General features: G+C 58.7%; 2 protein-coding genes and 1 long non-coding RNA gene across 6 annotated transcripts; all 3 read right to left on the reverse strand.

Moving 5' to 3' along the window:
- Positions 1–1,379: 1,379 nt before the first annotated feature.
- On the reverse strand, positions 1,380–2,056 carry LOC128851106 (uncharacterized). Its single transcript, XR_008448362.1, has 3 exons — positions 1,971–2,056; positions 1,720–1,804; positions 1,380–1,514 (listed from the first exon to the last, which is right to left on the reverse strand). It is a non-coding gene; the product is annotated as an uncharacterized LOC128851106 (long non-coding RNA).
- Positions 2,057–2,811: 755 nt separating this feature from the next.
- Positions 2,812–6,135, reverse strand: LOC128851370 (glutamine-rich protein 2-like). 4 transcript variants are annotated; one of them, XM_054059708.1, is made up of 8 exons: positions 5,822–6,135; positions 5,586–5,680; positions 5,383–5,450; positions 5,117–5,222; positions 4,750–4,947; positions 4,191–4,355; positions 3,916–4,034; positions 2,812–2,959 (listed from the first exon to the last, which is right to left on the reverse strand). In XM_054059708.1, exons 3-8 carry the CDS (start codon positions 5,445–5,447, stop codon positions 2,890–2,892), a joined length of 723 nt encoding a protein of 240 aa, XP_053915683.1. In that variant the 5' UTR covers positions 5,448–5,450; positions 5,586–5,680; positions 5,822–6,135; the 3' UTR covers positions 2,812–2,889. The 4 variants fall into 4 exon arrangements, with proteins under 4 accessions (XP_053915683.1, XP_053915682.1, XP_053915681.1 ...); XM_054059707.1 differs by having other exon boundaries at positions 5,586–5,704; XM_054059706.1 differs by having other exon boundaries at positions 5,586–5,745.
- Positions 6,136–9,235: 3,100 nt separating this feature from the next.
- Positions 9,236–13,126, reverse strand: LOC128851470 (glutamine-rich protein 2-like). Its single transcript, XM_054060547.1, has 7 exons — positions 12,980–13,126; positions 12,613–12,810; positions 11,779–12,218; positions 10,750–10,815; positions 9,827–9,956; positions 9,576–9,663; positions 9,236–9,370 (listed from the first exon to the last, which is right to left on the reverse strand). The coding sequence occupies exons 1-6, from the start codon at positions 13,124–13,126 to the stop codon at positions 9,598–9,600; spliced, it is 1,047 nt and encodes a 348-aa protein (XP_053916522.1). The 3' UTR covers positions 9,236–9,370; positions 9,576–9,597.
- Positions 13,127–25,263: the final 12,137 nt, after the last annotated feature.

The raw sequence follows: 25,263 nt of genomic DNA on the forward strand, positions 1-25,263 counted from the left end.
CCTCTCCCCGCCCCCCCCCAAGAGCTGCCTTTATCTTCTCCTGGAACTTCTTTTCTTGGGCCTGTAATCTCTCATTTAGCTCCTTATCTTTGGTGTACTAGCTGCTCATCATACTTAGCACCCAGTTCTCGGTTGCTCACCTTCTTTCAGGTGGTGTACTGCTTCAGTGCTTCTCACTGGCTTTAGCACGTTCAACTGAGCGTCTCCGGACCCTATCCCTGTTTCATTCCTGGTTCCTCATCTTCTTTCAGTTCTACTGCTTCGGTACTCTTCACTGGCTTTATTACGTTCAACCGAGTGTCATTGGCATTGCTGTTTCTCCGAGATTCCTCCCCTGACTGATATCAGGCATTTGCTTCCGGGGTTTGGGGCCCTCTTTGGGCACCATTTGGAGCAAGTAAAGGCCCAGCCTCCCTTTGGGTGGTGCAACCACCAACTCCTCCTTATTATGCCCAAGCAAGGCTTTCTACACCTTTAGCACCTCGTTAGCAGCTACCCCGGTGATTTGCCACTTCTAAGGATCTTACAGCTGCAGCAATTAGGCCTAACTCAGCTGGCCACAAATTCTCTCTTATGGAGCAACCTACAGGAAAACTATCCTCTTAGACATAGTGAGGCCACCTCTCTGCTGCCATAGGATGAATCGGTGCAGGTCAGCTCTCACCTTCAGCAACATTCATTTTCATAGAATCATAGAAGGGTTTGGTTGGAAAAAACCTTTCAGATCTTCAATCCGACCATACCTGTCTAGGACTGCATTCCCAGGACCACTTATCAGTCAACTTCTGCTAGCTGGCTCCTTCCTTCTCAACTTCCAAGGTCTTCAAGGCAAACAACACCAAGCTCTAAGGAACACTCCCAGCCCCCCTTGTCTGCTTTCCCTCTGCCCTCTTTCAGCTCAAAACTGTTGCCCTCGTCCTATCCCTGCACTCCCTGACCAAGAGCCCCTCCCAGGTATTCCTGGAGCCCCTTTGCATACTGGAAGCTGCTAAGGCCTCTTTCTCCAGGCTCTGGATTTCCCAGGCCCTTGTTGCAGCACCTTGTTGCAGCAAAGCACACTTCTCTTCTGGCTTCTGAATTTCAGCCTGGCTTCTTGCACAGACCCCACTTCACTCCACCCTCCCTCTGTCCTTCTCCACCCCTACAGGGCCGGGGGGGGGGGGATTGGAACTGGGGGATGGGGTTAATCAAGCTGATGCTCCCCATCCCTGTCGCTGCTGTCCATGGCCCTTCCTCGGGAAGAGCGGAGCTGGATTTTAGTTTTGAAACCAATCTTGCTTAAAAAAAAAAAACCAAAAAAAAAACAAAAAGAAAATAATAAAACAATAACAAGATGTTGAAGGTTTTTTATTGATCCAAAACGACTAAAATCAGAAAGTCGCTTTTCTCCCAGCATCTGTTGCTGCCCGTGCTGCCCAGCTGTTGGGTGCTGGGTTACGGCCGGAGGTTCTCTGGTGTCCAGGAGAGGTGTCTGTGAGAAGGTGCTGGCTCATCCTCTGTTGAGGTGGCAGAACCTGGGGGCGAGGGGCAGGGCTGAGCACCCCTGCAGCCCCAGGGCAGCTCTGCCAGCCCAGGACAGGGCCCCTACCCGGCAGCAGACACCCAGACATGGGGTCCTGCCCCCACCCCGATGCAGGGGTGCTGGTGTCCAGGACCCCCCCCACTGCGCTGTCCCCTTCCCACCCACAGGGGCCCTGTGCCAGTCTGCTCCAGCTGTACCTTCCTTGCCCGCCAGAGCAGGCTACCGTCTCTTCCGCCAGCCTCGGGAGACACAGCCGTCCTTGCCCACTCTTGCTGTCACCTCCTGCTGGGAAGGAGAGGGCGGGCTGGCTCAGACACGGAGCTGAATCCAGCAACCCTCCCACCGCCAGCTCTCCTTGGGGGAACTGAGGCATGGACCCCTCGGCGGGCTCAGTGTTCCCTCTCAGCCTCTCTCGTCCCTGCCGTGTCCCTACCTTCACCATTCTTACCTGGCTCGGCGGCAGGGTGCTGGGTGGCTTGGGCTGGAGGAACGGGTATTGCTGCAGTGGGTAGGTGGTAATGTGCAGGCCTCCGCTGCTCCGTGCCTCGCTGAGGAACCTGCACTCAGCTGATGGCTCCCTGTGGGACGGGGGTGCTCAGCGCTCGGCATAGCGTGTGCGCCCTGTGCCAGGCGGAGGGCACAGGGGCACTCACTGCTGGGATCAAGCCCTCCCAGCTCCCCCAATCCCACTGGATCTGCTCTCTCCCCAAGGTGCCAGTGAACTGGCTGTGCCTGTGGTCAGTCCCTGCACCCCGTGCGAGGGACACCAGGAGGCAGGAGCTGGGCTGCCCCAGCTGCAGGGCTGCATTTCGGGTAGGCGTTTCACAGGAGGCACCTGATGCCGCCCCTAGCCTGAAGTCAGGCTGAGACCAGACACAACTCATCATGCGCAGCTCAAACGCCCTTGAGACGGGGACCTGGGCAGGGCAGGGCAGCTTTGGGGGGAGCTGTAAAACCCCGCAGAGCTGGGGCAAGCACAGCCGACCCCCTGCGACATCTCCTCCCCAAGCCCTCTACCCTGCCCTCAGGAAGAGCTCCCCCTTGCCAGGACTCGGGATTGGTGGTGGAGCTTGCAGTGAGGCGGGTGGGCAACGCCGGCAGCAATGGGAGGGTCACCCTTTTCCTGGGGATGGCAGAGGCTGTGTGTGGGTGACTGGGACAATCGACCCACCCTGGCTCAGGGCAGCACCCCAGAGCCTTGGGCTTGTACCCAATGGCAGCCCCCTGTGCCCCTGCTGCCAGACAGGGCGGTCCAGGGGGCTTTGCAGGGCGCTTGGCAGGGCTGGACACCCAAGCCCCCGTGTCCCACACAGCGGGGCAGTGCCAGCACCCATCACCCTCATCCCACCCACGGTGCCGGGTGTTACTCACGGTCCGGGTGCCGTCACAGCGAGGGGTTGGTCACAGGACAGGTAGGGGGAATGGGCCTGCGGGTACCTGGGGAGGGGAGAGAAAGGCTGGGTGAGCTCCAGGGGGGACACGGCTCACAGGCAGCAGCAAGGAGCCGGGCACTGCCCTGTAGGGAGTTACCACATTTGCTGGGGGGCCACCGGGCGTTCAGCCCGATTTGTCTGCCACCAGCCTAACACGGTCTGTCTGCTTCCAGAACCGAGGGGTGTGGAGTAGGGAGAGCAGTTGTTTGTGGGCTGGGAACCAGCTCAACCTCGTATTAGGCACCAGGGAATCCACAGAGGGGAGTATCCAAACCCCACCAGAAGCACAGGAACTGCTCCTACGGACACCCACACCACTGCAGTCCCATGGGATCTGGGCGTGCTGGCAAGGCCAAAGGAAGCGATTATAGTAGACCTTACTGGGACGGGATGCTCCCAGCCTGGGAGCCAGCGCTGAGCCTGGGGGATGCAGCGTTCCCATGGGTTTAGTATAGGCTTTGTCACCACTGCCTGAGGACCAGCACATGCTTGCTTTTGCCCTGCCACCCAACTCCGAAACCCGGCAGCTGCCCAGGGCTGGCAGGGACATGGAGTGAAGGGCACAGGCACCCACACCTGCCATCCCAAGTGGCCCTCACAGCGCTTGCCTCAGCACTAATTACACCCCTGGGCCTTGCCAGGAGGGCAGGTCACAAGCCAGGTCCGCAGGGCACTGCGTGTCACAGCCCTGCCCGGGAGGACAAGCCACCAGCCCTGACCCTCAACCCAGAAAAGCCTTTGTACCCACACCCCAGTATCCCCTCCTTGTGCCTTCTCTGGCATGGGGAAGCTGCTGCTGGCTCCTGGTGGGAGGAGAAGACCCAGCTGCTTCCTCTCCATCCCCACTGTTTGCTGGCTAAATCGCTCCCGTGCCAGGGTACCACGCTGGCCGCGATGGCCACAGGGCATAAACAGGACAAGCGCTCTCCCCAAAGCCACCCCTGTGCCCATCACACTCACTTCATCCCAGCTGCTCCATCGGCTGTCCCTGTCTGTGGCACGATGTCCTTGAGCTGCTTCAGGGTGTTGTTACAGTGCTCCAGTTGGCTCTGGACAGGCGCCAGCTCCGGGCGATCCAGCTGTGGACAGGTGGACCAGCTCAGCGTGCTGCCCCGGCGTGGGACGTGGTGGTCCCCGGGAGAGAGCCGGGAGGGGAGACCCTCGGACGGAGGCTGCCTTAGTCTGCCCGGCCCAAAAGTGCCTGCGTTTGGCAGCGGGGACGAATCAGCCCTCACCTTGGAGTCCATCACCTCCCTGAGCTGCTGCTGCACCTGCTGCAAGCCCTGCTCCTGGGCCATCCCCTGGCTCTGGATCTTCTTTCTTATCTCCATCAGCTGCTCCATACTGGCCTCAAACTGGCTTCGGCTGACTTGGCTGCCCGCGGTGGATTTGGTTGCTTTCTGGCAACAGGGAGAGGCAGGAGAGAGGTGAGGAAGGTTTGATGGGAGAAGGGCAGGGCCCGCCGGTGTCGGAAGGAGAAGTGGCGATATGGCCCCCCTTGCCCCATCAGCCCTGTGGGCTTGGTCCCTGCAGGGAGACACCGAGGCCTGGTGAGGGGCCCACAGTTGGTCTGGAAATCCTCCCTCCCTCTGTCCGGTGACTTGGCCAGCGGCCACGGGCTGTCGGTGCCAGCAGGACATTTCGCCCAAGGCTTTCTTTTCCTTCCATGCTGCTGGCTTGTAGAAGCCAAGCACGGGAGCAGCGAGGGACTCCTCCACATCTCAGCAAAGCACAGCCAGTCGTGGTGGGGTCCCAGCAGCCCCTCCCAAGGTCCCCACGCCACCACCTCCCTACCTGGCTCTTCTCATGCTGCTGCCTCGCCACCTTGCCCGCTGCCTGCTGGCACATGACAGAGTCCCCCTGCTCCTGCAGCTTCTCATAGCGCTGCAGGAGCTGCTCCACCTGCGTGCCGGTGTCCTTGCTGCAGATGGGGTGCGCTGCGTGCCCCTCTGCCTGCCTCAGGCTCTCCACCACCACCCTCAACTCATCCAGCTGCAGGAAGTGGAGAAGGAACAGGCTCTGAGGTGGGATGGATGCAGCCAGCGAGCCTAGGTGCCATGGAGGCTGCATGGCCCCATCCATCCCAGCGATGTGGCTGGGAAACCCACCAGGATCACTCCACTCAGCCAGTGGCTGGTAGGACTGTGCCCCCGCACCTCACCTGTGCCTGCAGCTGGTCGGCACTCTTGTCCACCAGCTGCTCCAGCGCAGCCTGGCTCTTCTGCTGCTGCTCTCCCAGCTCCTGCTTTAATTCCTGCAGCAGTAACCTGGACAGAGAGACAGAGGCACAGGCAGGCTTAGCCTCCATGGGGCTGCTGCAGTGTGCCCCAATGCGCCATGGTTCCAGCACCCCGAGCTCCCATGCAGCCCCATAGCATGGGAAACCCTCTCCCACCCTTTCACCCCAGTTGCAGGGTGGTCTCATACCTGATGTCCTCTTTCCCTTCAGCTCCAGGCACCTGCAGCTTTCCAAGGGCGTGCTCCAGCTGCATGATCTGGAAACGGTGGTGGGGCAGAGTCAGGGCACAACCCCCTTATCGTCCCGGCACAGGGGCTCATTGCCTGCCCCCTCCGTGCCCAACTCCTCCCTGGCATCCCCGCAGCCCCCTCGGGGCCAGCCGCTGGCTCACCTTGCCTGTCTCACCCTGCAGGTCGCTGGCTGGGCTCTGCAGAGAGGACAGCTGGCTCTGGAGGTCGGACAGGGCACTGGTGATGTTCTTCTGACCTGGAGAGTCGTGGTCCAAGGGGACTACACATGGTTGGTGAGGAGGTCTCGCCCTCGGGGCCAGGCTGTGAGCATGGTGTTTCTCTCACCCAGAGTGCCCCCACCCCAAACAGCTCCCACCAGCCCCACCAGGACTCTCACCTCCCTCCGCGAAGAGCTGGTGGAGCTTTTCAAGCTCGGAGCGCTCCGCCTTGCTGGCAGCCAGCTTGGCCACCTGCTCCTTCAGGGTGGCATAGAGGATGCCGAGCTGCCCGATCTCCTGAAACGCCTGCGCCTGTGTCCCTGCGATGGAGGTCTGGCTGAAAGAGGACCCTGACTCTGCCCCCAGGGTGGCGGATTGGGTGTTGGGGGACCCTGGCTCTGCTCCCCGGGTAGGGATATGGGTGCCAGCGGAACCCTGGCTGTGTCCCCAGAGTGGGGGATTGGGTTCCAGGGGATCCTGGCTGTGCCCCTAGAGTCACGGTCTGGTTGTTGGGTGACCCTAGCTCTACCCCCAGCATGGGGGTCGAAGTGCCAGAGGACCCTGGCTGTGTACCCAGGGTGGGGACCTGTGTGCCAGGGGATCCTGGCTGTGTGCCTAGAGTCGAGGTCTGGGTGTTGGGTGACCCTAGCTCTACCCCCAGCGTGGGGGTCGAAGTGCCAGGGGACCCTGTCTGTGTACCCAGGGTAGGGGCCTGTGTGCCAGGGGATCCTGGCTGTGCCCCTAGAGTCGAGGTCTGGGTGTTGGGTGACCCTAGCTCTACCCCTAGCGTGGGAGTTGAAGTGCCAGAGGACCCTCTCTGTGTCCCCAGGGTAGGGGCCTGTGTGCCAGGGGATCCTGGCTGTGCCCCTAGAGTCGAGGTCTGGGTGTTGGGTGACCCTAGCTCTACCCCCAGAGTGGCAGTTGAAGTGCCAGAGGACCCTGTCTGTGTCCCCAGGGTGGGGACCTGTGTGCCAGGGGATCCTGGCTGTGCCCCTAGCGTCGGGGTCTGGGTGTTGGGTGACCCTAGCTCTGTCCCCAGGGTGGGGATCGAAGTGCCAGGGGACCCTGGCTGTGTCCCCAGGTTGCCGGTCTGGGTGCCAGGCGCTGATCTGGTCCCGTGCTGGGTGTCCTCTTCTGTGCTGGAGCTCTTGACAGGGCCTGAATGGCCCCCACTGCCCTGCTGGGAAGAGGAGGCAAAGGGCAGCACGTTTAGAAGCAGCCCTGCAGAGGTGAGGACAGAGCCCAGGTCACCCTCCCACCGTTTTCCCAGAGGGGAAATTCGAGAAGGCTCGAAGTGAAAGCCGTGTTTTGTGGGAGTTTTGGGAAGGGATTTCGGTTTAAAGTTGTTGTTTTGGGCCACTTATAATGAGAGTTGCAGTGAAAGTCACGTTTGGCGGTAACTTGTAAGGCGACTTGGGGTAAAAGCAACATATTTTGGGGTCATTTGAAGGGAAGTTTGGGAGTATTTGAGGTGAAAGACATGGTTGTGGGGAATTTAGGGCAGAGATTTGGAGTGAAAGTGCTCCTCTGGGGGATTTTGTAAGGAGACTTGTGGTAGAAGTTGCGTTTTGGGGGATTTGGAAGGTGATTTGTGGTAAACCAGTCCTATTTTGGAGGAGTTGAAGAAGATTTGAGGTGGAAGTCGTGGTCTTGTGGAGTTTGAGAAGGGAATTGGGGTGTAAGGTGGTCTTTTGGGGGCATTTGAAAGGAGACGCGTGGTCATAAGTTACGTTTGGGGGTAGTTTTTGAGGGGACTTGGGTTAAAACCAATCCTATTTGGAGGGAGTTTGAGTGGCAATTTGAGACTATTTGAGGGGAAAGACGTGGTTTGGGGGTGTTTGGGGAAGGGATTTGTGTGAAAGTCATCTTTTGGGGGGAGTTGTGAGGAGATCTGAGATGAAAGTTGCTTTCTGGTGGATGTAGCGAGGGGGTTTGGGGTAAAAACCCACAAAGGGGGGTAGTTCAAAGCAAAATGTAAGAGGACTTGAGGGGAAAGATGTGGTTTGGGGGAATTCGGGGAAAGGATTGGGGGTGATTTTGGGGGAAGGGATTTGGGTGGGATCTTTTGCCTCAGTCTTCACCGATAACTGCTCTCCTCGCCCCTCCTGGGTCATGGGACAGAAAAATGTCCCGTGGCCACCCCACCAGCGCCAGGCCTCCGGAGGGAGGAAGGAGAGGGAGAAGCTTTTTTTCCCCCCTTTTTTTTTCCCCCTGCCTCTCCCCGCCCCCCCCCAAGAGCTGCCTTTATCTTCTCCTGGAACTTCTTTTCTTGGGCCTGTAATCTCTCATTTAGCTCCTTATCTTTGGTGTACTAGCTGCTCATCGTACTTAGCACCCAGTTCTCGGTTGCTCACCTTCTTTCAGGTGGTGTACTGCTTCAGTGCTTCTCACTGGCTTTAGCACGTTCAACTGAGCGTCTCCGGACCCTATCCCTGTTTCATTCCTGGTTCCTCATCTTCTTTCAGTTCTACTGCTTCGGTACTCTTCACTGGCTTTATTACGTTCAACCGAGTGTCATTGGCATTGCTGTTTCTCCGAGATTCCTCCCCTGACTGATATCAGGCATTTGCTTCCGGGGTTTGGGGCCCTCTTTGGGCACCATTTGGAGCAAGTAAAGGCCCAGCCTCCCTTTGGGTGGTGCAACCACCAACTCCTCCTTATTATGCCCAAGCAAGGCTTTCTACACCTTTAGCACCTCGTTAGCAGCTACCCCGGTGATTTGCCACTTCTAAGGATCTTACAGCTGCAGCAATTAGGCCTAACTCAGCTGGCCACAAATTCTCTCTTATGGAGCAACCTACAGGAAAACTATCCTCTTAGACATAGTGAGGCCACCTCTCTGCTGCCATAGGATGAATCGGTGCAGGTCAGCTCTCACCTTCAGCAACATTCATTTTCATAGAATCATAGAATGGTTTGGTTGGAAAAAACCTTTCAGATCTTCAATCCAACCATACCTGTCTAGGACTGCATTCCCAGGACCACTTATCAGTCAACTTCTGCTAGCTGGCTCCTTCCTTCTCAACTTCCAAGCTCTTCAAGGCAAACAACACCAAGCTCTAAGGAACACTCCCAGCCCCCCTTGTCTGCTTTCCCTCTGCCCTCTTTCAGCTCAAAACTGTTGCCCTCGTCCTATCCCTGCACTCCCTGAGCAAGAGCCCCTCCCAGGTATTCCTGGAGCCCCTTTGCATACTGGAAGCTGCTAAGGCCTCTTTCTCCAGGCTCTGGATTTCCCAGGCCCTTGTTGCAGCACCTTGTTGCAGCAAAGCACACTTCTCTTCTGGCTTCTGAATTTCAGCCTGGCTTCTTGCACAGACCCCACTTCACTCCACCCTCCCTCTGTCCTTCTCCACCCCTACAGGGCCGGGGGGGGGGGGATTGGAACTGGGGGATGGGGTTAATCAAGCTGATGCTCCCCATCCCTGTCGCTGCTGTCCATGGCCCTTCCTCGGGAAGAGCGGAGCTGGATTTTAGTTTTGAAACCAATCTTGCTTAAAAAAAAAAAACAAAAAAAAAACCAAAAAGAAAATAATAAAACAATAACAAGATGTTGAAGGTTTTTTATTGATCCAAAACGACTAAAATCAGAAAGTCGCTTTTCTCCCAGCATCTGTTGCTGCCCGTGCTGCCCAGCTGTTGGGTGCTGGGTTACGGCCGGAGGTTCTCTGGTGTCCAGGAGAGGTGTCTGTGAGAAGGTGCTGGCTCATCCTCTGTTGAGGTGGCAGAACCTGGGGGCGAGGGGCAGGGCTGAGCACCCCTGCAGCCCCAGGGCAGCTCTGCCAGCCCAGGACAGGGCCCCTACCCGGCAGCAGACACCCAGACATGGGGTCCTGCCCCCACCCCGATGCAGGGGTGCTGGTGTCCAGGACCCCCCCCACTGCGCTGTCCCCTTCCCACCCACAGGGGCCCTGTGCCAGTCTGCTCCAGCTGTACCTTCCTTGCCCGCCAGAGCAGGCTACCGTCTCTTCCGCCAGCCTCGGGAGACACAGCCGTCCTTGCCCACTCTTGCTGTCACCTCCTGCTGGGAAGGAGAGGGCGGGCTGGCTCAGACACGGAGCTGAATCCAGCAACCCTCCCACCGCCAGCTCTCCTTGGGGGAACTGAGGCATGGACCCCTCGGCGGGCTCAGTGTTCCCTCTCAGCCTCTCTCGTCCCTGCCGTGTCCCTACCTTCACCATTCTTACCTGGCTCGGCGGCAGGGTGCTGGGTGGCTTGGGCTGGAGGAACGGGTATTGCTGCAGTGGGTAGGTGGTAATGTGCAGGCCTCCGCTGCTCCGTGCCTTGCTGAGGAACCTGCACTCAGCTGATGGCTCCCTGTGGGACGGGGGTGCTCAGCGCTCGGCATAGCGTGTGCGCCCTGTGCCAGGCGGAGGGCACAGGGGCACTCACTGCTGGGATCAAGCCCTCCCAGCTCCCCCAATCCCACTGGATCTGCTCTCTCCCCAAGGTGCCAGTGAACTGGCTGTGCCTGTGGTCAGTCCCTGCACCCCGTGCGAGGGACACCAGGAGGCAGGAGCTGGGCTGCCCCAGCTGCAGGGCTGCATTTCGGGTAGGCGTTTCACAGGAGGCACCTGATGCCGCCCCTAGCCTGAAGTCAGGCTGAGACCAGACACAACTCATCATGCGCAGCTCAAACGCCCTTGAGACGGGGACCTGGGCAGGGCAGGGCAGCTTTGGGGGGAGCTGTAAAACCCCGCAGAGCTGGGGCAAGCACAGCCGACCCCCTGCGACATCTCCTCCCCAAGCCCTCTACCCTGCCCTCAGGAAGAGCTCCCCCTTGCCAGGACTCGGGATTGGTGGTGGAGCTTGCAGTGAGGCGGGTGGGCAACGCCGGCAGCAATGGGAGGGTCACCCTTTTCCTGGGGATGGCAGAGGCTGCGTGTGGGTGACTGGGACAATCGACCCACCCTGGCTCAGGGCAGCACCCCAGAGCCTTGGGCTTGTACCCAATGGCAGCCCCCTGTGCCCCTGCTGCCAGACAGGGCGGTCCAGGGGGCTTTGCAGGGCGCTTGGCAGGGCTGGACACCCAAGCCCCCGTGTCCCACACAGCGGGGCAGTGCCAGCACCCATCACCCTCATCCCACCCACGGTGCCGGGTGTTACTCACGGTCCGGGTGCCGTCACAGCGAGGGGTTGGTCACAGGACAGGTAGGGGGAATGGGCCTGCGGGTACCTGGGGAGGGGAGAGAAAGGCTGGGTGAGCTCCAGGGGGGACACGGCTCACAGGCAGCAGCAAGGAGCCGGGCACTGCCCTGTAGGGAGTTACCACATTTGCTGGGGGGCCACCGGGCGTTCAGCCCGATTTGTCTGCCACCAGCCTAACACGGTCTGTCTGCTTCCAGAACCGAGGGGTGTGGAGTAGGGAGAGCAGTTGTTTGTGGGCTGGGAACCAGCTCAACCTCGTATTAGGCACCAGGGAATCCACAGAGGGGAGTATCCAAACCCCACCAGAAGCACAGGAACTGCTCCTACGGACACCCACACCACTGCAGTCCCATGGGATCTGGGCGTGCTGGCAAGGCCAAAGGAAGCGATTATAGTAGACCTTACTGGGACGGGATGCTCCCAGCCTGGGAGCCAGCGCTGAGCCTGGGGGATGCAGCGTTCCCATGGGTTTAGTATAGGCTTTGTCACCACTGCCTGAGGACCAGCACATGCTTGCTTTTGCCCTGCCACCCAACTCCGAAACCCGGCAGCTGCCCAGGGCTGGCAGGGACATGGAGTGAAGGGCACAGGCACCCACACCTGCCATCCCAAGTGGCCCTCACAGCGCTTGCCTCAGCACTAATTACACCCCTGGGCCTTGCCAGGAGGGCAGGTCACAAGCCAGGTCCGCAGGGCACTGCGTGTCACAGCCCTGCCCGGGAGGACAAGCCACCAGCCCTGACCCTCAACCCAGAAAAGCCTTTGTACCCACACCCCAGTATCCCCTCCTTGTGCCTTCTCTGGCATGGGGAAGCTGCTGCTGGCTCCTGGTGGGAGGAGAAGACCCAGCTGCTTCCTCTCCATCCCCACTGTTTGCTGGCTAAATCGCTCCCGTGCCAGGGTACCATGCTGGCCGCGATGGCCACAGGGCATAAACAGGGCATAAACAGGTGGCTCTCCCCAAAGCCACCCCTGTGCCCATCACACTCACTTCATCCCAGCTGCTCCATCGGCTGTCCCTGTCTGTGGCACGATGTCCTTGAGCTGCTTCAGGGTGTTGTTACAGTGCTCCAGTTGGCTCTGGACAGGCGCCAGCTCCGGGCGATCCAGCTGTGGACAGGTGGACCACCTCAGCGTGCTGCCCCGGCGTGGGACGTGGTGGTCCCCGGGAGAGAGCCGGGAGGGGAGACCCTCGGACGGAGGCTGCCTTAGTCTGCCCGGCCCAAAAGTGCCTGCGTTTGGCAGCGGGGACGAATCAGCCCTCACCTTGGAGTCCATCACCTCCCTGAGCTGCTGCTGCACCTGCTGCAAGCCCTGCTCCTGGGCCATCCCCTGGCTCTGGATCTTCTTTCTTATCTCCATCAGCTGCTCCATACTGGCCTCAAACTGGCTTCGGCTGACTTGGCTGCCCGCGGTGGATTTGGTTGCTTTCTGGCAACAGGGAGAGGCAGGAGAGAGGTGAGGAAGGTTTGATGGGAGACGGGCAGGGCCCGCCGGTGTCGGAAGGAGAAGTGGCGATATGGCCCCCCTTGCCCCATCAGCCCTGTGGGCTTGGTCCCTGCAGGGAGACACCGAGGCCTGGTGAGGGGCCCACAGTTGGTCTGGAAATCCTCCCTCCCTCTGTCCGGTGACTTGGCCAGCGGCCACGGGCTGTCGGTGCCAGCAGGACATTTCGCCCAAGGCTTTCTTTTCCTTCCATGCTGCTGGCTTGTAGAAGCCAAGCACGGGAGCAGCGAGGGACTCCTCCACATCTCAGCAAAGCACAGCCAGTCGTGGTGGGGTCCCAGCAGCCCCTCCCAAGGTCCCCACGCCACCACCTCCCTACCTGGCTCTTCTCATGCTGCTGCCTCGCCACCTTGCCCGCTGCCTGCTGGCACATGACAGAGTCCCCCTGCTCCTGCAGCTTCTCATAGCGCTGCAGGAGCTGCTCCACCTGCGTGCCGGTGTCCTTGCTGCAGATGGGGTGCGCTGCGTGCCCCTCTGCCTGCCTCAGGCTCTCCACCACCACCCTCAACTCATCCAGCTGCAGGAAGTGGAGAAGGAACAGGCTCTGAGGTGGGATGGACGCAGCCAGCGAGCCTAGGTGCCATGGAGGCTGCATGGCCCCATCCATCCCAGCGATGTGGCTGGGAAACCCACCAGGATCACTCCACTCAGCCAGTGGCTGGTAGGACTGTGCCCCCGCACCTCACCTGTGCCTGCAGCTGGTCGGCACTCTTGTCCACCAGCTGCTCCAGCGCAGCCTGGCTCTTCTGCTGCTGCTCTCCCAGCTCCTGCTTTAATTCCTGCAGCAGTAACCTGGACAGAGAGACAGAGGCACAGGCAGGCTTAGCCTCCATGGGGCTGCTGCAGTGTGCCCCAATGCGCCATGGTTCCAGCACCCCGAGCTCCCATGCAGCCCCATAGCATGGGAAACCCTCTCCCACCCTTTCACCCCAGTTGCAGGGTGGTCTCATACCTGACGTCCTCTTTCCCTTCAGCTCCAGGCACCTGCAGCTTTCCAAGGGCGTGCTCCAGCTGCATGATCTGGAAACGGTGGTGGGGCAGAGTCAGGGCACAACCCCCTTATCGTCCCGGCACAGGGGCTCATTGCCTGCCCCCTCCGTGCCCAACTCCTCCCTGGCATCCCCGCAGCCCCCTCGGGGCCAGCCGCTGGCTCACCTTGCCTGTCTCACCCTGCAGGTCGCTGGCTGGGCTCTGCAGAGAGGACAGCTGGCTCTGGAGGTCGGACAGGGCACTGGTGATGTTCTTCTGACCTGGAGAGTCGTGGTCCAAGGGGACTACACATGGTTGGTGAGGAGGTCTCGCCCTCGGGGCCAGGCTGTGAGCATGGTGTTTCTCTCACCCAGAGTGCCCCCACCCCAAACAGCTCCCACCAGCCCCACCAGGACTCTCACCTCCCTCCGCGAAGAGCTGGTGGAGCTTTTCAAGCTCGGAGCGCTCCGCCTTGCTGGCTGCCAGATGGGCTACCTGCTCCTTCAGGGTGGCATAGAGGATGCCGAGCTGCCCGATCTCCTGAAACGCCTGCGCCTGTGTCCCTGCGATGGAGGTCTGGCTGAAAGAGGACCCTGACTCTGCCCCCAGGGTGGCGGATTGGGTGTTGGGGGACCCTGGCTCTGCTCCCCGGGTAGGGATATGGGTGCCAGCGGAACCGGGCTGTTTCCCCAGAGTGGGGGATTGGGTTCCAGGGGATCCTGGCTGTGCCCCTAGAGTCACGGTCTGGTTGTTGGGTGACCCTAGCTCTACCCCCAGCGTGGGGGTCGAAGTGCCAGGGGACCCTGGCTGTGTCCCCAGGGTGGGGACCTGTGTGCCAGGGGATCCTGGCTGTGTGCCTAGAGTCGAGGTCTGGGTGTTGGGTGACCCTAGCTCTACCCCCAGCGTGGGGGTCGAAGTGCCAGGGGACCCTGTCTGTGTACCCAGGGTAGGGGCCTGTGTGCCAGGGGATCCTGGCTGTGCCCCTAGAGTCGAGGTCTGGGTGTTGGGTGACCCTAGCTCTACCCCTAGCGTGGGAGTTGAAGTGCCAGAGGACCCTCTCTGTGTCCCCAGGGTAGGGGCCTGTGTGCCAGGGGATCCTGGCTGTGCCCCTAGAGTCGAGGTCTGGGTGTTGGGTGACCCTAGCTCTACCCCCAGAGTGGCAGTTGAAGTGCCAGAGGACCCTGTCTGTGTCCCCAGGGTGGGGACCTGTGTGCCAGGGGATCCTGGCTGTGCCCCTAGCGTCGGGGTCTGGGTGTTGGGTGACCCTAGCTCTGTCCACAGGGTGGGGATCGAAGTGCCAGGGGACCCTGGCTGTGTCCCCAGGTTGCCGGTCTGGGTGCCAGGCGCTGATCTGGTCCCGTGCTGGGTGTCCTCTTCTGTCCTGGAGCTCTTGACAGGGCCTGAATGGCCCCCACTGCCCTGCTGGGAAGAGGAGGCAAAGGGCAGCACGTTTAGAAGCAGCCCTGCAGAGGTGAGGACAGAGCCCAGGTCACCCTCCCACCGTTTTCCCAGAGGGGAAATTCGAGAAGGCTCGAAGTGAAAGCCGTGTTTTGTGGGAGTTTTGGGAAGGGATTTCAGTTTAAAGTTGTTGTTTTGGGCCACTTATAATGAGAGTTGCAGTGAAAGTCACGTTTGGCGGTAACTTGTAAGGCGACTTGGGGTAAAAGCAACATATTTTGGGGTCATTTGAAGGGAAGTTTGAGAGTATTTGAGGTGAAAGACATGGTTGTGGGGAATTTAGGGCAGAGATTTGGAGTGAAAGTGCTCCTCTGGGGGATTTTGTAAGGAGACTTGTGGTAGAAGTTGCGTTTTGGGGGATTTGGAAGGTGATTTGTGGTAAACCAGTCCTATTTTGGAGGAGTTGAAGAAGATTTGAGGTGGAAGTCGTGGTCTTGTGGAGTTTGAGAAGGGAACTGGGGTGTAAGGTGGTCTTTTGGGGGCATTTGAAAGGAGACGCGTGGTCATAAGTTACGTTTGGGGGTAGTTTTTGAGGGGACTTGGGGTAAAACCAATCCTATTTGGAGGGAGTTTGAGTGGCAATTTGAGACTATTTGAGGGGAAAGACGTGGTTTGGGGGTGTTTGGGGAAGGGATTTGTGTGAAAGTCATCTTTTGGGGGGAGTTGTGAGGAGATCTGAGATGAAAGTTGCTTTCTGGTGGATGTAGCGAGGGGGTTTGGGGTAAAAACCCACAAAGGGGGGTAGTTCAAAGCAAAATGTAAGAGGACTTGAGGGGAAAGATGTGGTTGGGGGGGAATTCGGGGAAGGGATTGGGGGTGATTTTGGGGGAAGGGATTTGGGTGGGATCTTTTGCCTCAGTCTTCACCGATAACTGCTCTCCTCGCCCCTCCTGGGTCATGGGACAGAAAAATGTCCCGTGGCCACCCCACCAGCGCCAGGCCTCCGGAGGGAGGAAGGAGAGGGAGAAGCTTTTTTTCCCCCCTTTTTTTTTCCCCCTGCCTCTCCCCGCCCCCCCCCAAGAGCTGCCTTTATCTTCTCCTGGAACTTCTTTTCTTGGGCCTGTAATCTCTCATTTAGCTCCTTATCTTTGGTGTACTAGCTGCTCATCGTACTTAGCACCCAGTTCTCGGTTGCTCACCTTCTTTCAGGTGGTGTACTGCTTCAGTGCTTCTCACTGGCTTTAGCACGTTCAACTGAGCGTCTCCGGACCCTATCCCTGTTTCATTCCTGGTTCCTCATCTTCTTTCAGTTCTACTGCTTCGGTACTCTTCACTGGCTTTATTACGTTCAACCGAGTGTCATTGGCATTGCTGTTTCTCCGAGATTCCTCCCCTGACTGATATCAGGCATTTGCTTCCGGGGTTTGTGGCCCTCTTTGGGCACCATTTGGAGCAAGTAAAGGCCCAGCCTCCCTTTGGGTGGTGCAACCACCAACTCCTCCTTATTATGCCCAAGCAAGGCTTTCTACACCTTTAGCACCTCGTTAGCAGCTACCCCGGTGATTTGCCACTTCTAAGGATCTTACAGCTGCAGCAATTAGGCCTAACTCAGCTGGCCACAAATTCTCTCTTATGGAGCAACCTACAGGAAAACTATCCTCTTAGACATAGTGAGGCCACCTCTCTGCTGCCATAGGATGAATCGGTGCAGGTCAGCTCTCACCTTCAGCAACATTCATTTTCATAGAATCATAGAATGGTTTGGTTGGAAAAAACCTTTCAGATCTTCAATCCAACCATACCTGTCTAGGACTGCATTCCCAGGACCACTTATCAGTCAACTTCTGCTAGCTGGCTCCTTCCTTCTCAACTTCCAAGCTCTTCAAGGCAAACAACACCAAGCTCTAAGGAACACTCCCAGCCCCCCTTGTCTGCTTTCCCTCTGCCCTCTTTCAGCTCAAAACTGTTGCCCTCGTCCTATCCCTGCACTCCCTGAGCAAGAGCCCCTCCCAGGTATTCCTGGAGCCCCTTTGCATACTGGAAGCTGCTAAGGCCTCTTTCTCCAGGCTCTGGATTTCCCAGGCCCTTGTTGCAGCACCTTGTTGCAGCAAAGCACACTTCTCTTCTGGCTTCTGAATTTCAGCCTGGCTTCTTGCACAGACCCCCCACTTCACTCCACCCTCCCTCTGTCCTTCTCCACCCCTACAGGGCTGGGGGGAATTTGAACTGGGGGCTCGGGTTAATCAAGGTGATGCTCCCCATCCCTGTCGCTGCTGTCCATGGCCCTTCCTCGGGAAGAGCGGAGCTGGATTTTAGTTTTGAAACCAATCTTGCTTAAAAAAAAAAACCAAAAAAAAACCAAAAAGAAAATAATAAAACAATAACAAGATGTTGAAGGTTTTTTATTGATCCAAAACGACTAAAATCAGAAAGTCGCTTTTCTCCCAGCATCTGTTGCTGCCCGTGCTGCCCAGCTGTTGGGTGCTGGGTTACGGCCGGAGGTTCTCTGGTGTCCAGGAGAGGTGTCTGTGAGAAGGTGCTGGCTCATCCTCTGTTGAGGCGGCAGAACCTGGGGGCGAGGGGCAGGGCTGAGCACCCCTGCAGCCCCAGGGCAGCTCTGCCAGCCCAGGACAGGGCCCCTACCCGGCAGCAGACACCCAGACATGGGGTCCTGCCCCCACCCCGATGCAGGGGTGCTGGTGTCCAGGACCCCCCCCACTGCGCTGTCCCCTTCCCACCCACAGGGGCCCTGTGCCAGTCTGCTCCAGCTGTACCTTCCTTGCCCGCCAGAGCAGGCTACCGTCTCTTCCGCCAGCCTCGGGAGACACAGCCGTCCTTGCCCACTCTTGCTGTCACCTCCTGCTGGGAAGGAGAGGGCGGGCTGGCTCAGACACGGAGCTGAATCCAGCAACCCTCCCACCGCCAGCTCTCCGTGGGGGAACTGAGGCATGGACCCCTCGGCGGGCTCAGTGTCTCCTCTCTGCCTTTCTCGTCCCTGCCATGTCCCTACCTTCACCATTCTTTCCTGGCTCGGCGGTGGGGTGCTGGGTGGCTTGGGCTGGAGGAACGGGTATTGCTGCAGTGGGTAGGTGGTAATGTGCAGGCCTCCGCTGCTCCGTGCCTCGCTGAGGAACCTGCACTCAGCTGATGGCTCCCTGTGGGACGGGGGTGCTCAGCGCTCGGCACAGCGTGTGCGCCCTGTGCCAGGCGGAGGGCACAGGGGCACACCCTGCTGGGATCAAGCCCTCCCAGCTCCCCCAATCCCGCTGGATCTGCTCTCTCCCCAAGGTGCCAGTGAACTGGCTGTGCCTGTGGTCAGTCCCTGCACCCCGTGCGAGGGACACCAGGAGGCAGGAGCTGGGCTGCCCCAGCTGCAGGGCTGCATTTCGGGTAGGCGTTTCACAGGAGGCACCTGATGCCGCCCCTAGCCTGAAGTCAGGCTGAGACCAGACACAACTCATCATGCGCAGCTCAAACGCCCTTGAGACGGGGACCTGGGCAGGGCAGGGCAGCTTTGGGGGGAGCTGTAAAACCCCGCAGAGCTGGGGCAAGCACAGCCGACCCCCTGCGACATCTCCTCCCCAAGCCCTCTACCCTGCCCTCAGGAAGAGCTCCCCCTTGCCAGGACTCGGGATTGGTGGTGGAGCTTGCAGTGAGGCGGGTGGGCAACGGCGGCAGCAATGGGAGGGTCACCCTTTTCCTGGGGATGGCAGAGGCTGCGTGTGGGTGACTGGGACAATCGACCCACCCTGGCTCAGGGCAGCACCCAGAGCCTTGGGCTTGTACCCAATGGCAGCCCCCTGTCCCCGGGCAGGGGTCACTGTGCCCCTGCTGCCAGACAGGGCGGTCCAGGGGGCTTTGCAGGGCGCTTGGCAGGGCTGGACACCCAAGCCCCCGTGTCCCACACAGCGGGGCAGCGCCAGCACTGCCCTGTAGGGAGTTACCACATTTGCTGGGGGGCCACCGGGCGTTCAGCCCTATTTGTCTGCCACCAGCCTAACACGGTCTGTCTGCTTCCAGAACCGAGGGGTGTGGAGTAGGGAGAGCAGTTGTTTGTGGGCTGGGAACCAGCTCAACCTCGTATTAGGCACCAGAGAATCCACAGAGGGGAGTGTCCAAACCCCACCAAAAGCACAGGAACTGCTCCTACAGACACCCACACCACTGCAGTCCCATGGGATCTGGGCGTGCTGGCAAGGCCAAAGGAAGCGATTATAGTAGTCCTTACTGGGACGGGATGCTCCCAGCCTGGGAGCCAGCGCTGAGCCTGGGGGATGCAGCGTTCCCATGGCTTTAGTATAGGCTTTGTCACCACTGCCTGAGGACCAGCACATGCTTGCTTTTGCCCTGCCACCCAACTCCGAAACCCGGCAGCTGCCCAGGGCTGGCAGGGACATGGAGTGAAGGGCACAGGCACCCACACCTGCCATCCCAAGTGGCCCTCGCAGCGCTTGCCTCAGCGCTAATTACGCCCCTGGGCCTTGCCAGGAGGGCAGGTCACAAGCCAGGTCCGCAGGGCACTGCGTGTCACAGCCCTGCCTGGGAGAAGGAGCCACCAGCCCTGACCCTCAACCCAGAAAGCCTTTGTACCCACACCCCAGTATCCCCTCCTTGTGCCTTCTCTGGCATGGGGAAGCTGCTGCTGGCTCCTGGTGGGAGGAGAAGACCCAGCTGCTTCCTCTCCATCCCCACTGTTTGCTGGCTAAATCGCTCCTGTGCCAGGGTACCACGCTGGCCGCGATGGCCACAGGGCATAAACAGGACAAGCGCTCTCCCCAAAGCCACCCCTGTGCCCATCACACTCACTTCATCCCAGCTGCTCCATCGGCTGTCCCTGTCTGTGGCCACCCCAAACAGCTCCTCCCCCCCCGCCAGCCCCACCAGGACTTTCACCTCCCTCCCCGAAGAGCTGGTGGAGCTTTTCAAGCTCAGAGCGCTCCGCCTTGCTGGCTGCCAGCTTGGCCACCTGCTCCTTCAGGGTGGCATAGAGGATGCCGAGCTGCCCGATCTCCTGAAACGCCTGCGCCTGTGTCCCTGCGATGGAGGTCTGTCTGAAAGAGGACCCTGACTCTGCCCCCAGGGTGGCGGATTGGGTGTTGGGGGACCCTAACTCTGTCCCCAGGGTGGGGGTCTGGGTGACAGGGGACGCTGGCTGGGTCCCCAGGTTGCCGGTCTGGGTGCCAGGCGCTGATCTGGTCCCGCGCTGGGTGTCCTCTTCTGCCCTGGGGCTCTTGACAGGGCCTGAGGGGCCCCCACTGCCCTGCTGGGAAGAGAAGGCAAAGGGCAGCACGTTTAGAAGCAGCCCTGCAGAGGTGAGGACAGAGCCCAGGTCACCCTCCCACCGTTTCCCCAGTCCCTGTCTGCCTGTCCTTCAGCCTCTTCTGGGGAAAGAAGGGATACAGGGCTCAGCCGGGCCACAGAAGTTAGGGCCGGGGTGGCAGGGGGGATGAGCAGAGAGGCAGAGAGCAGGGTGAGGGCTCAGCTTCATCCTAGGGGCACCAAGCTCACCAAGCCAAGTGCCTTCTGCAGCTGCTGGATTTCCGCTTCCATGCGTTCCTGCGCTGCCTTCATTGCGTCGATCTCAAGGAGAGCCTGGGGAAGAGGGGTGGCAGGGATGAGTCCCTGGGAGGGCCCCTGGGGACCAGGACCTTCAGCCCCGCTGTGTCCAGCACAGAGCGCGCGGGCAGCACATGATCCGGCCCCACAACTGCAGCCACCGTTGGCTGCGTCAGAGCCGCCAGAACTCACTGGTGGCAACGTAGGGAGGACCCAGAACATGCGGAGCAGCATTTCAGCCCCAGCTCTTCCGCCCCGAAACTCCATCCCTTTCCCGCAGTGCAGCTCACACTGTGAGCTGGGTTTAAAACCAGACCTTGGTCTGAGGCCAGCACAGTGACAGCGCAGAGCCCGGAGGAGCAGGCGTCTTGCAGGGGAGCACCCAGGGCACTGGGCAGAGCCTCACCTTGGAGACGCTGCTCTCGCTTCCGTCTTTCTTCAGCTGCCCCACAGAGGTGACCTGGAGACTGCTCGCTGTCCCCGCCAGTGCGTCCTTCACACTGACGAGTGGCTCCAGCTCTGTGCCGGGGCCTCCACCCTCTTCCCCTTCTTTGCTGGGGCACTGCAGGCTGTGGGTGCTCCCCAGGAGGGGTGTCGGGCTGCGCCCCACCGCCTGGAGAGGCAGGTCCCTCAACCCCAGGTGCTGGAGTATGGCCTCCAGCAGGCCATGCAGCTCCCCAAAGTCGACCGAAAAGGGAGAATCGAAGGCAGCATCCAGCCTCTGGGACAGGGTGAGCGAGGCCATGGCTGCTGCCCTGCCTGGTAACACAGCGCTGCCCCCACGGCGGGACATGAGCCTTTCTGCCTGAACACCCACTGACAGCAAAGGACCAGCACTGAGTGGCCACAGGCAGTGGGTGACCCACAGAGAGCGAGTGAGCCACGCACGCCGAGTGTCACACGGACACTGAGTGACCCACAGGCAGTGGGTGACCCACAGAGAGCGAGTGAGCCACGCACGCCGAGTGTCACACGGACACTGAGTGACCCACAGGCAGTGGGTGACCCACAGAGAGCGAGTGAGCCACACACACCGAGTGTCACAGGGACACTGAGTGACCCACAGGCAGTGGGTGACCCACAGAGAGCGAGTGAGCCACGCACGCCGAGTGTCACACGGACACTGAGTGACCCACAGGCAGTGGGTGACCCACAGAGAGCGAGTGAGCCACGCACGCCGAGTGTCACACGGACACTGAGTGACCCACAGGCAGTGGGTGACCCACAGAGAGCGAGTGAGCCACACACACCGAGTGTCACAGGGACACTGAGTGACCCACAGGCAGTGGGTGACCCACAGAGAGCGAGTGAGCCACGCACGCCGAGTGTCACATGGACACTGAGTGACCCACAGGCAGTGGGTGACCCACAGAGAGCGAGTGAGCCACGCACGCCGAGTGTCACACGGACACTGAGTGACCCACAGGCAGTGGGTGCCCCCACACTGTGCGTGCCCACAGCTAGTGTCACAATGGGGGCGGGACAGGGCTCATTTTGAGACTATCTGTTGCCACGCTATGCCCCCAGGAACCGTGGGCACCATCACGGGGTCCCTGCCAGGACCTGGGATCAAATTCTCTCTGCGCATGGCAGACGCCCGGGGTCCCTGCTGCCTTCTCCAGCCCCTCCCTGGCAGCTTGAACCACGCAGGCAGTGCGGGAGCTGCCACCACTGCTCACAAATACTCCAAACCCCCCAAGTCTGGGTGCGCAGCGAGAGGGGAATAAAGAACCAAAACAATTTCTGAGGGGAAAATCCCAATTTTGTCTTCCTCTCTTGGCTCCGTCCAGCCCTCATTAAAATCCATGCAAAACCTCCTCCTGCCTTTCCTCCCACTGCCCGTTACGCAGAGCCCTTGAACTGACTCGCGGGCAAAGCGATACCCCGTGCAGCTGCGGTTTGGGAGAGTTTGGAGAGGGCTGTGAGGAGATCTGGAGGAAAGTTGCATTTTTGGTGAGTTTGAGAGGAGTTTTGAGGTAAGAATCAACTTTTTGGGGGAGCGCGTGAGGGGATTTGAGGTAAAACAATCACATTTGGGGGGTGTTTGAGGGGAAATTCACACAGAATCACAGAATCACAAGGTTGGAAAGGACCCATTGGATCATCGACTCCAACCATTCCTAACACTCCCTAAACCATGTCCCTAAGCACTTCATCCACCCGTTCCTTAAACACCTCCAGGGAAGGCGACTCGACCACCTCCCTGGGCAGCTGTTCCAGTACCCAATGACTCTCACTGTGAAGAATTTTTTTCTGATATCCAGCCTGAACCTCCCCTGACGGAGCTTCAGGCCATTCCCTCTTGTCCTGTCCTCTGTCACTTGGGAGAAGAGCCCAGCTCCCTCCTCTCCACAACCTCCTTTCAGGTAGTTGTAGAGAGCAATAAGGTCTCCCCTCAGCCTCCTCTTCTCCAGGCTAAACAACCCCAGCTCTCTCAGCCGCTCCTCGTCAGACGTTCTCCAGCCCCCTCACCAGCTTTGTTGCTCTTCTCTGGACACGCTCCAGAGCCTCAACATCCTTCTTGTGGTGAGGGGTCCAGAACTGAACACAGTATTCGAGGTGCGGTCTCACCAGTGCCGAGTACAGAGGGAGAATACCCTCCCTGGACCTGCTGGTGACCCCATTTCTGATACAAGCCAAGATGCCGTTGGCCTTCTTGGCCACCTGGGCACACTGCTGGCTCATGTTCAGTCGGCTGTCAACCAGCACCCCCAGGTCCTTCTCTTCCGTGCAGCTCTCCAGCCATTCTTCCCCCAGTCGGTAGCACTGCATAGGGTTGTTGTGCCCCAAGTGCAGGACCCAGCATTTGGCCTTGTTAAACCTCATGCCATTGGTCTCGGCCCAGCAGTCCAGCCTGTTCAGATCCCTTTGCAGAGCCTCCCTACCCTCCAGCAGATCCACACTTCCTCCCAGCTTAGTGTCATCTGCAAACTTGCTGAGGGTGCACTCAATGCCTTCATCCAGGTCATTGATAAGGACATTGAACAGAGCTGGACCCAGTACTGAGCCCTGAGGAACTCCACTTGTGACTGGCCTCCAGCTGGAGTTAACTCCATTGACCACCACTCTCTGGGTCGGCCATCCAACCAGTTTTCAACCCAGGAGAGTGTGTGCCTGTCCAGGCCAGAGGCTGACAGTTTCTGCAGCAGAATGCTGTGAGAAACTGTGTCAAAGGCTTTACTGAAGTCCAAGAAGACTCCATCCACAGCCTTTTCCCCATCCAGTAGTCGAGTGATTTTGTCATAGAAGGTGATCAGGTTAGTTTGGCAAGATCTGCCTTTTGTAAACCCATGTTGACTGGGCCTGATCACCTGGTTCTCTTGCATGTGCTTCATGATAGCACTCAAGATCACCTGTTCCATGACTTTCCCCGGCACTGAGGTGAGACTGACAGGCCTGTAGTTCCCCGGATCCTCTCTGCAACCCTTCTTATATATGGGCACAACATCAGCCAGCCTCCAGTCCAGTGGAACTTCCCCAGTCAGCCAGGACCTCTGGAAGATGATGGATAGGGGTTTGGAAAGGACATCCGCCAGCTCCTTCAATACTCTTGGGTGGATCCCATCCGGCCCCATAGACTTGTGGGCGTCTCGCTGGGCAAGCAAGTCTCTAACCGCCTCCTCTTGGATCACGGGAGCCTCAATCTGCCCCTCTAACTCTTGGATTTGTAAACAGAAGGAACAACTTTCCTTGCTATTAAAGACTGAGGTGAAGAAGGCATTAAGTACCTCAGCCTTGTCCTTATCCCCTGTCACTGTTATTCCTTCTGCATCCAATAGAGACTGGATATTCTCCCTCGTCCTCCTTTTCCTGTTAATGTACTTGTAGAAAGACTTTTTGTTGTCTTTGACAGACTTAGCGAGTTTTAATTCTAGTTGGGCCTTGGCCCTCCTGATTTTTTCCCTGCACGATCTCACTTCGTCCCTGTAGTCCACCCAAGATGCCTGTCCTTTCCTCCAAAGCACATAAAGCTTCTTCTTATTATTGACGCATCTTGAGATCTCAATTCGAGAAGGCTCGAAGTGAAAGCCGTGTTTTGTGGGAGTTTTGGGAAGGGATTTTGGTTTAAAGTTGTTGTTTTGGGCCATTTATAATGAGAGTTGCAGTGAAAGTCACGTTTGGCAGTAACTTGTAAGGCGACTTGGGGTAAAAGCAACATATTTTGGGGTCATGTGAAGGGAAGTTTGAGAGTATTTGAGGTGAAAGACATGGTTGTGGGGAATTTAGGGCAGAGATTTGGAGTGAAAGTGCTCCTCTGGGGGATTTTGTAAGGAGACTTGTGGTAGAAGTTGCGTTTTGGGGGATTTGGAAGGTGATTTGTGGTAAACCAGTCCTATTTTGGAGGAGTTGAAGAAGATTTGAGGTGGAAGTCGTGGTCTTGTGGAGTTTGAGAAGGGAATTGGGGTGTAAGGTGGTCTTTTGGGGGCATTTGAAAGGAGACGCGTGGTCATAAGTTACGTTTGGGGGTAGTTTTTGAGGGGACTTGGGGTAAAACCAATCCTATTTGGAGGGAGTTTGAGTGGCAATTTGAGACTATTTGAGGGGAAAGACGTGGTTTGGGGGTGTTTGGGGAAGGGATTTGTGTGAAAGTCATCTTTTGGGGGGAGTTGTGAGGAGATCTGAGATGAAAGTTGCTTTCTGGTGGCTGTAGTGAGGGGGTTTGGGGTAAAAACCCACAAAGGGGGGTAGTTCAAAGCAAAATGTAAGAGGTCTTGAGGGGAAAGATGTGGTTTGGGGGAATTCGGGGAAAGGATTGGGGGTGATTTTGGGGGAAGGGATTTGGGTGGGATCTTTTGCCTCAGTCTTCACCGATAACTGCTCTCCTCGCCCCTCCTGGGTCATGGGACAGAAAAATGTCCCATGGACACCCCACCAGCGCCAGGCCTCCGGAGGGAGGAAGGAGAGGGAAAAAATGAGAGAGAGAAGGAAGGGAGGAAGGGAAGGAAGGAGAGGAAAAAGAGGGAGGAAGGAGAGGGACAGCAGGGCGACATCCAGCAGCAGGACTTTTTCGGCGACATCCAGCAGCAGGACGGGGAGTGCTGCGGTG

This window comes from Cuculus canorus, chromosome 2, assembly GCF_017976375.1.
Source record: "Cuculus canorus isolate bCucCan1 chromosome 2, bCucCan1.pri, whole genome shotgun sequence".
In the NCBI taxonomy this organism is placed as follows: domain Eukaryota; kingdom Metazoa; phylum Chordata; class Aves; order Cuculiformes; family Cuculidae; genus Cuculus; species Cuculus canorus.

Coding starts and splice junctions, on each gene's coding strand:
- LOC128851370 (XM_054059708.1), bottom strand. CDS start 5,447: ATGCAGCTGGAGCACGCCCTTGGAAAGCTGCAGGTGCCTGGAGCTGAA. Junction 5,223..5,382: donor GAAGGGAAAGAGGACATCAG/GTATGAGACCAC, acceptor CTCTCTGTCCAG/GTTACTGCTGCAGGAATTAA. Junction 4,035..4,190: donor GGGAGGTGATGGACTCCAAG/GTGAGGGCTGAT, acceptor ACCTGTCCACAG/CTGGATCGCCCGGAGCTGGC.
- LOC128851470 (XM_054060547.1), bottom strand. CDS start 13,126: ATGGAGGCTAAGCCTGCCTGTGCCTCTGTCTCTCTGTCCAGGTTACTG. Junction 10,816..11,778: donor GATGGAGCAGCTGGGATGAA/GTGAGTGTGATG, acceptor TCCCCTCCCCAG/GTACCCGCAGGCCCATTCCC. Junction 9,664..9,826: donor GCACCCTGCCGCCGAGCCAG/GTAAGAATGGTG, acceptor TCTCCTTCCCAG/CAGGAGGTGACAGCAAGAGT.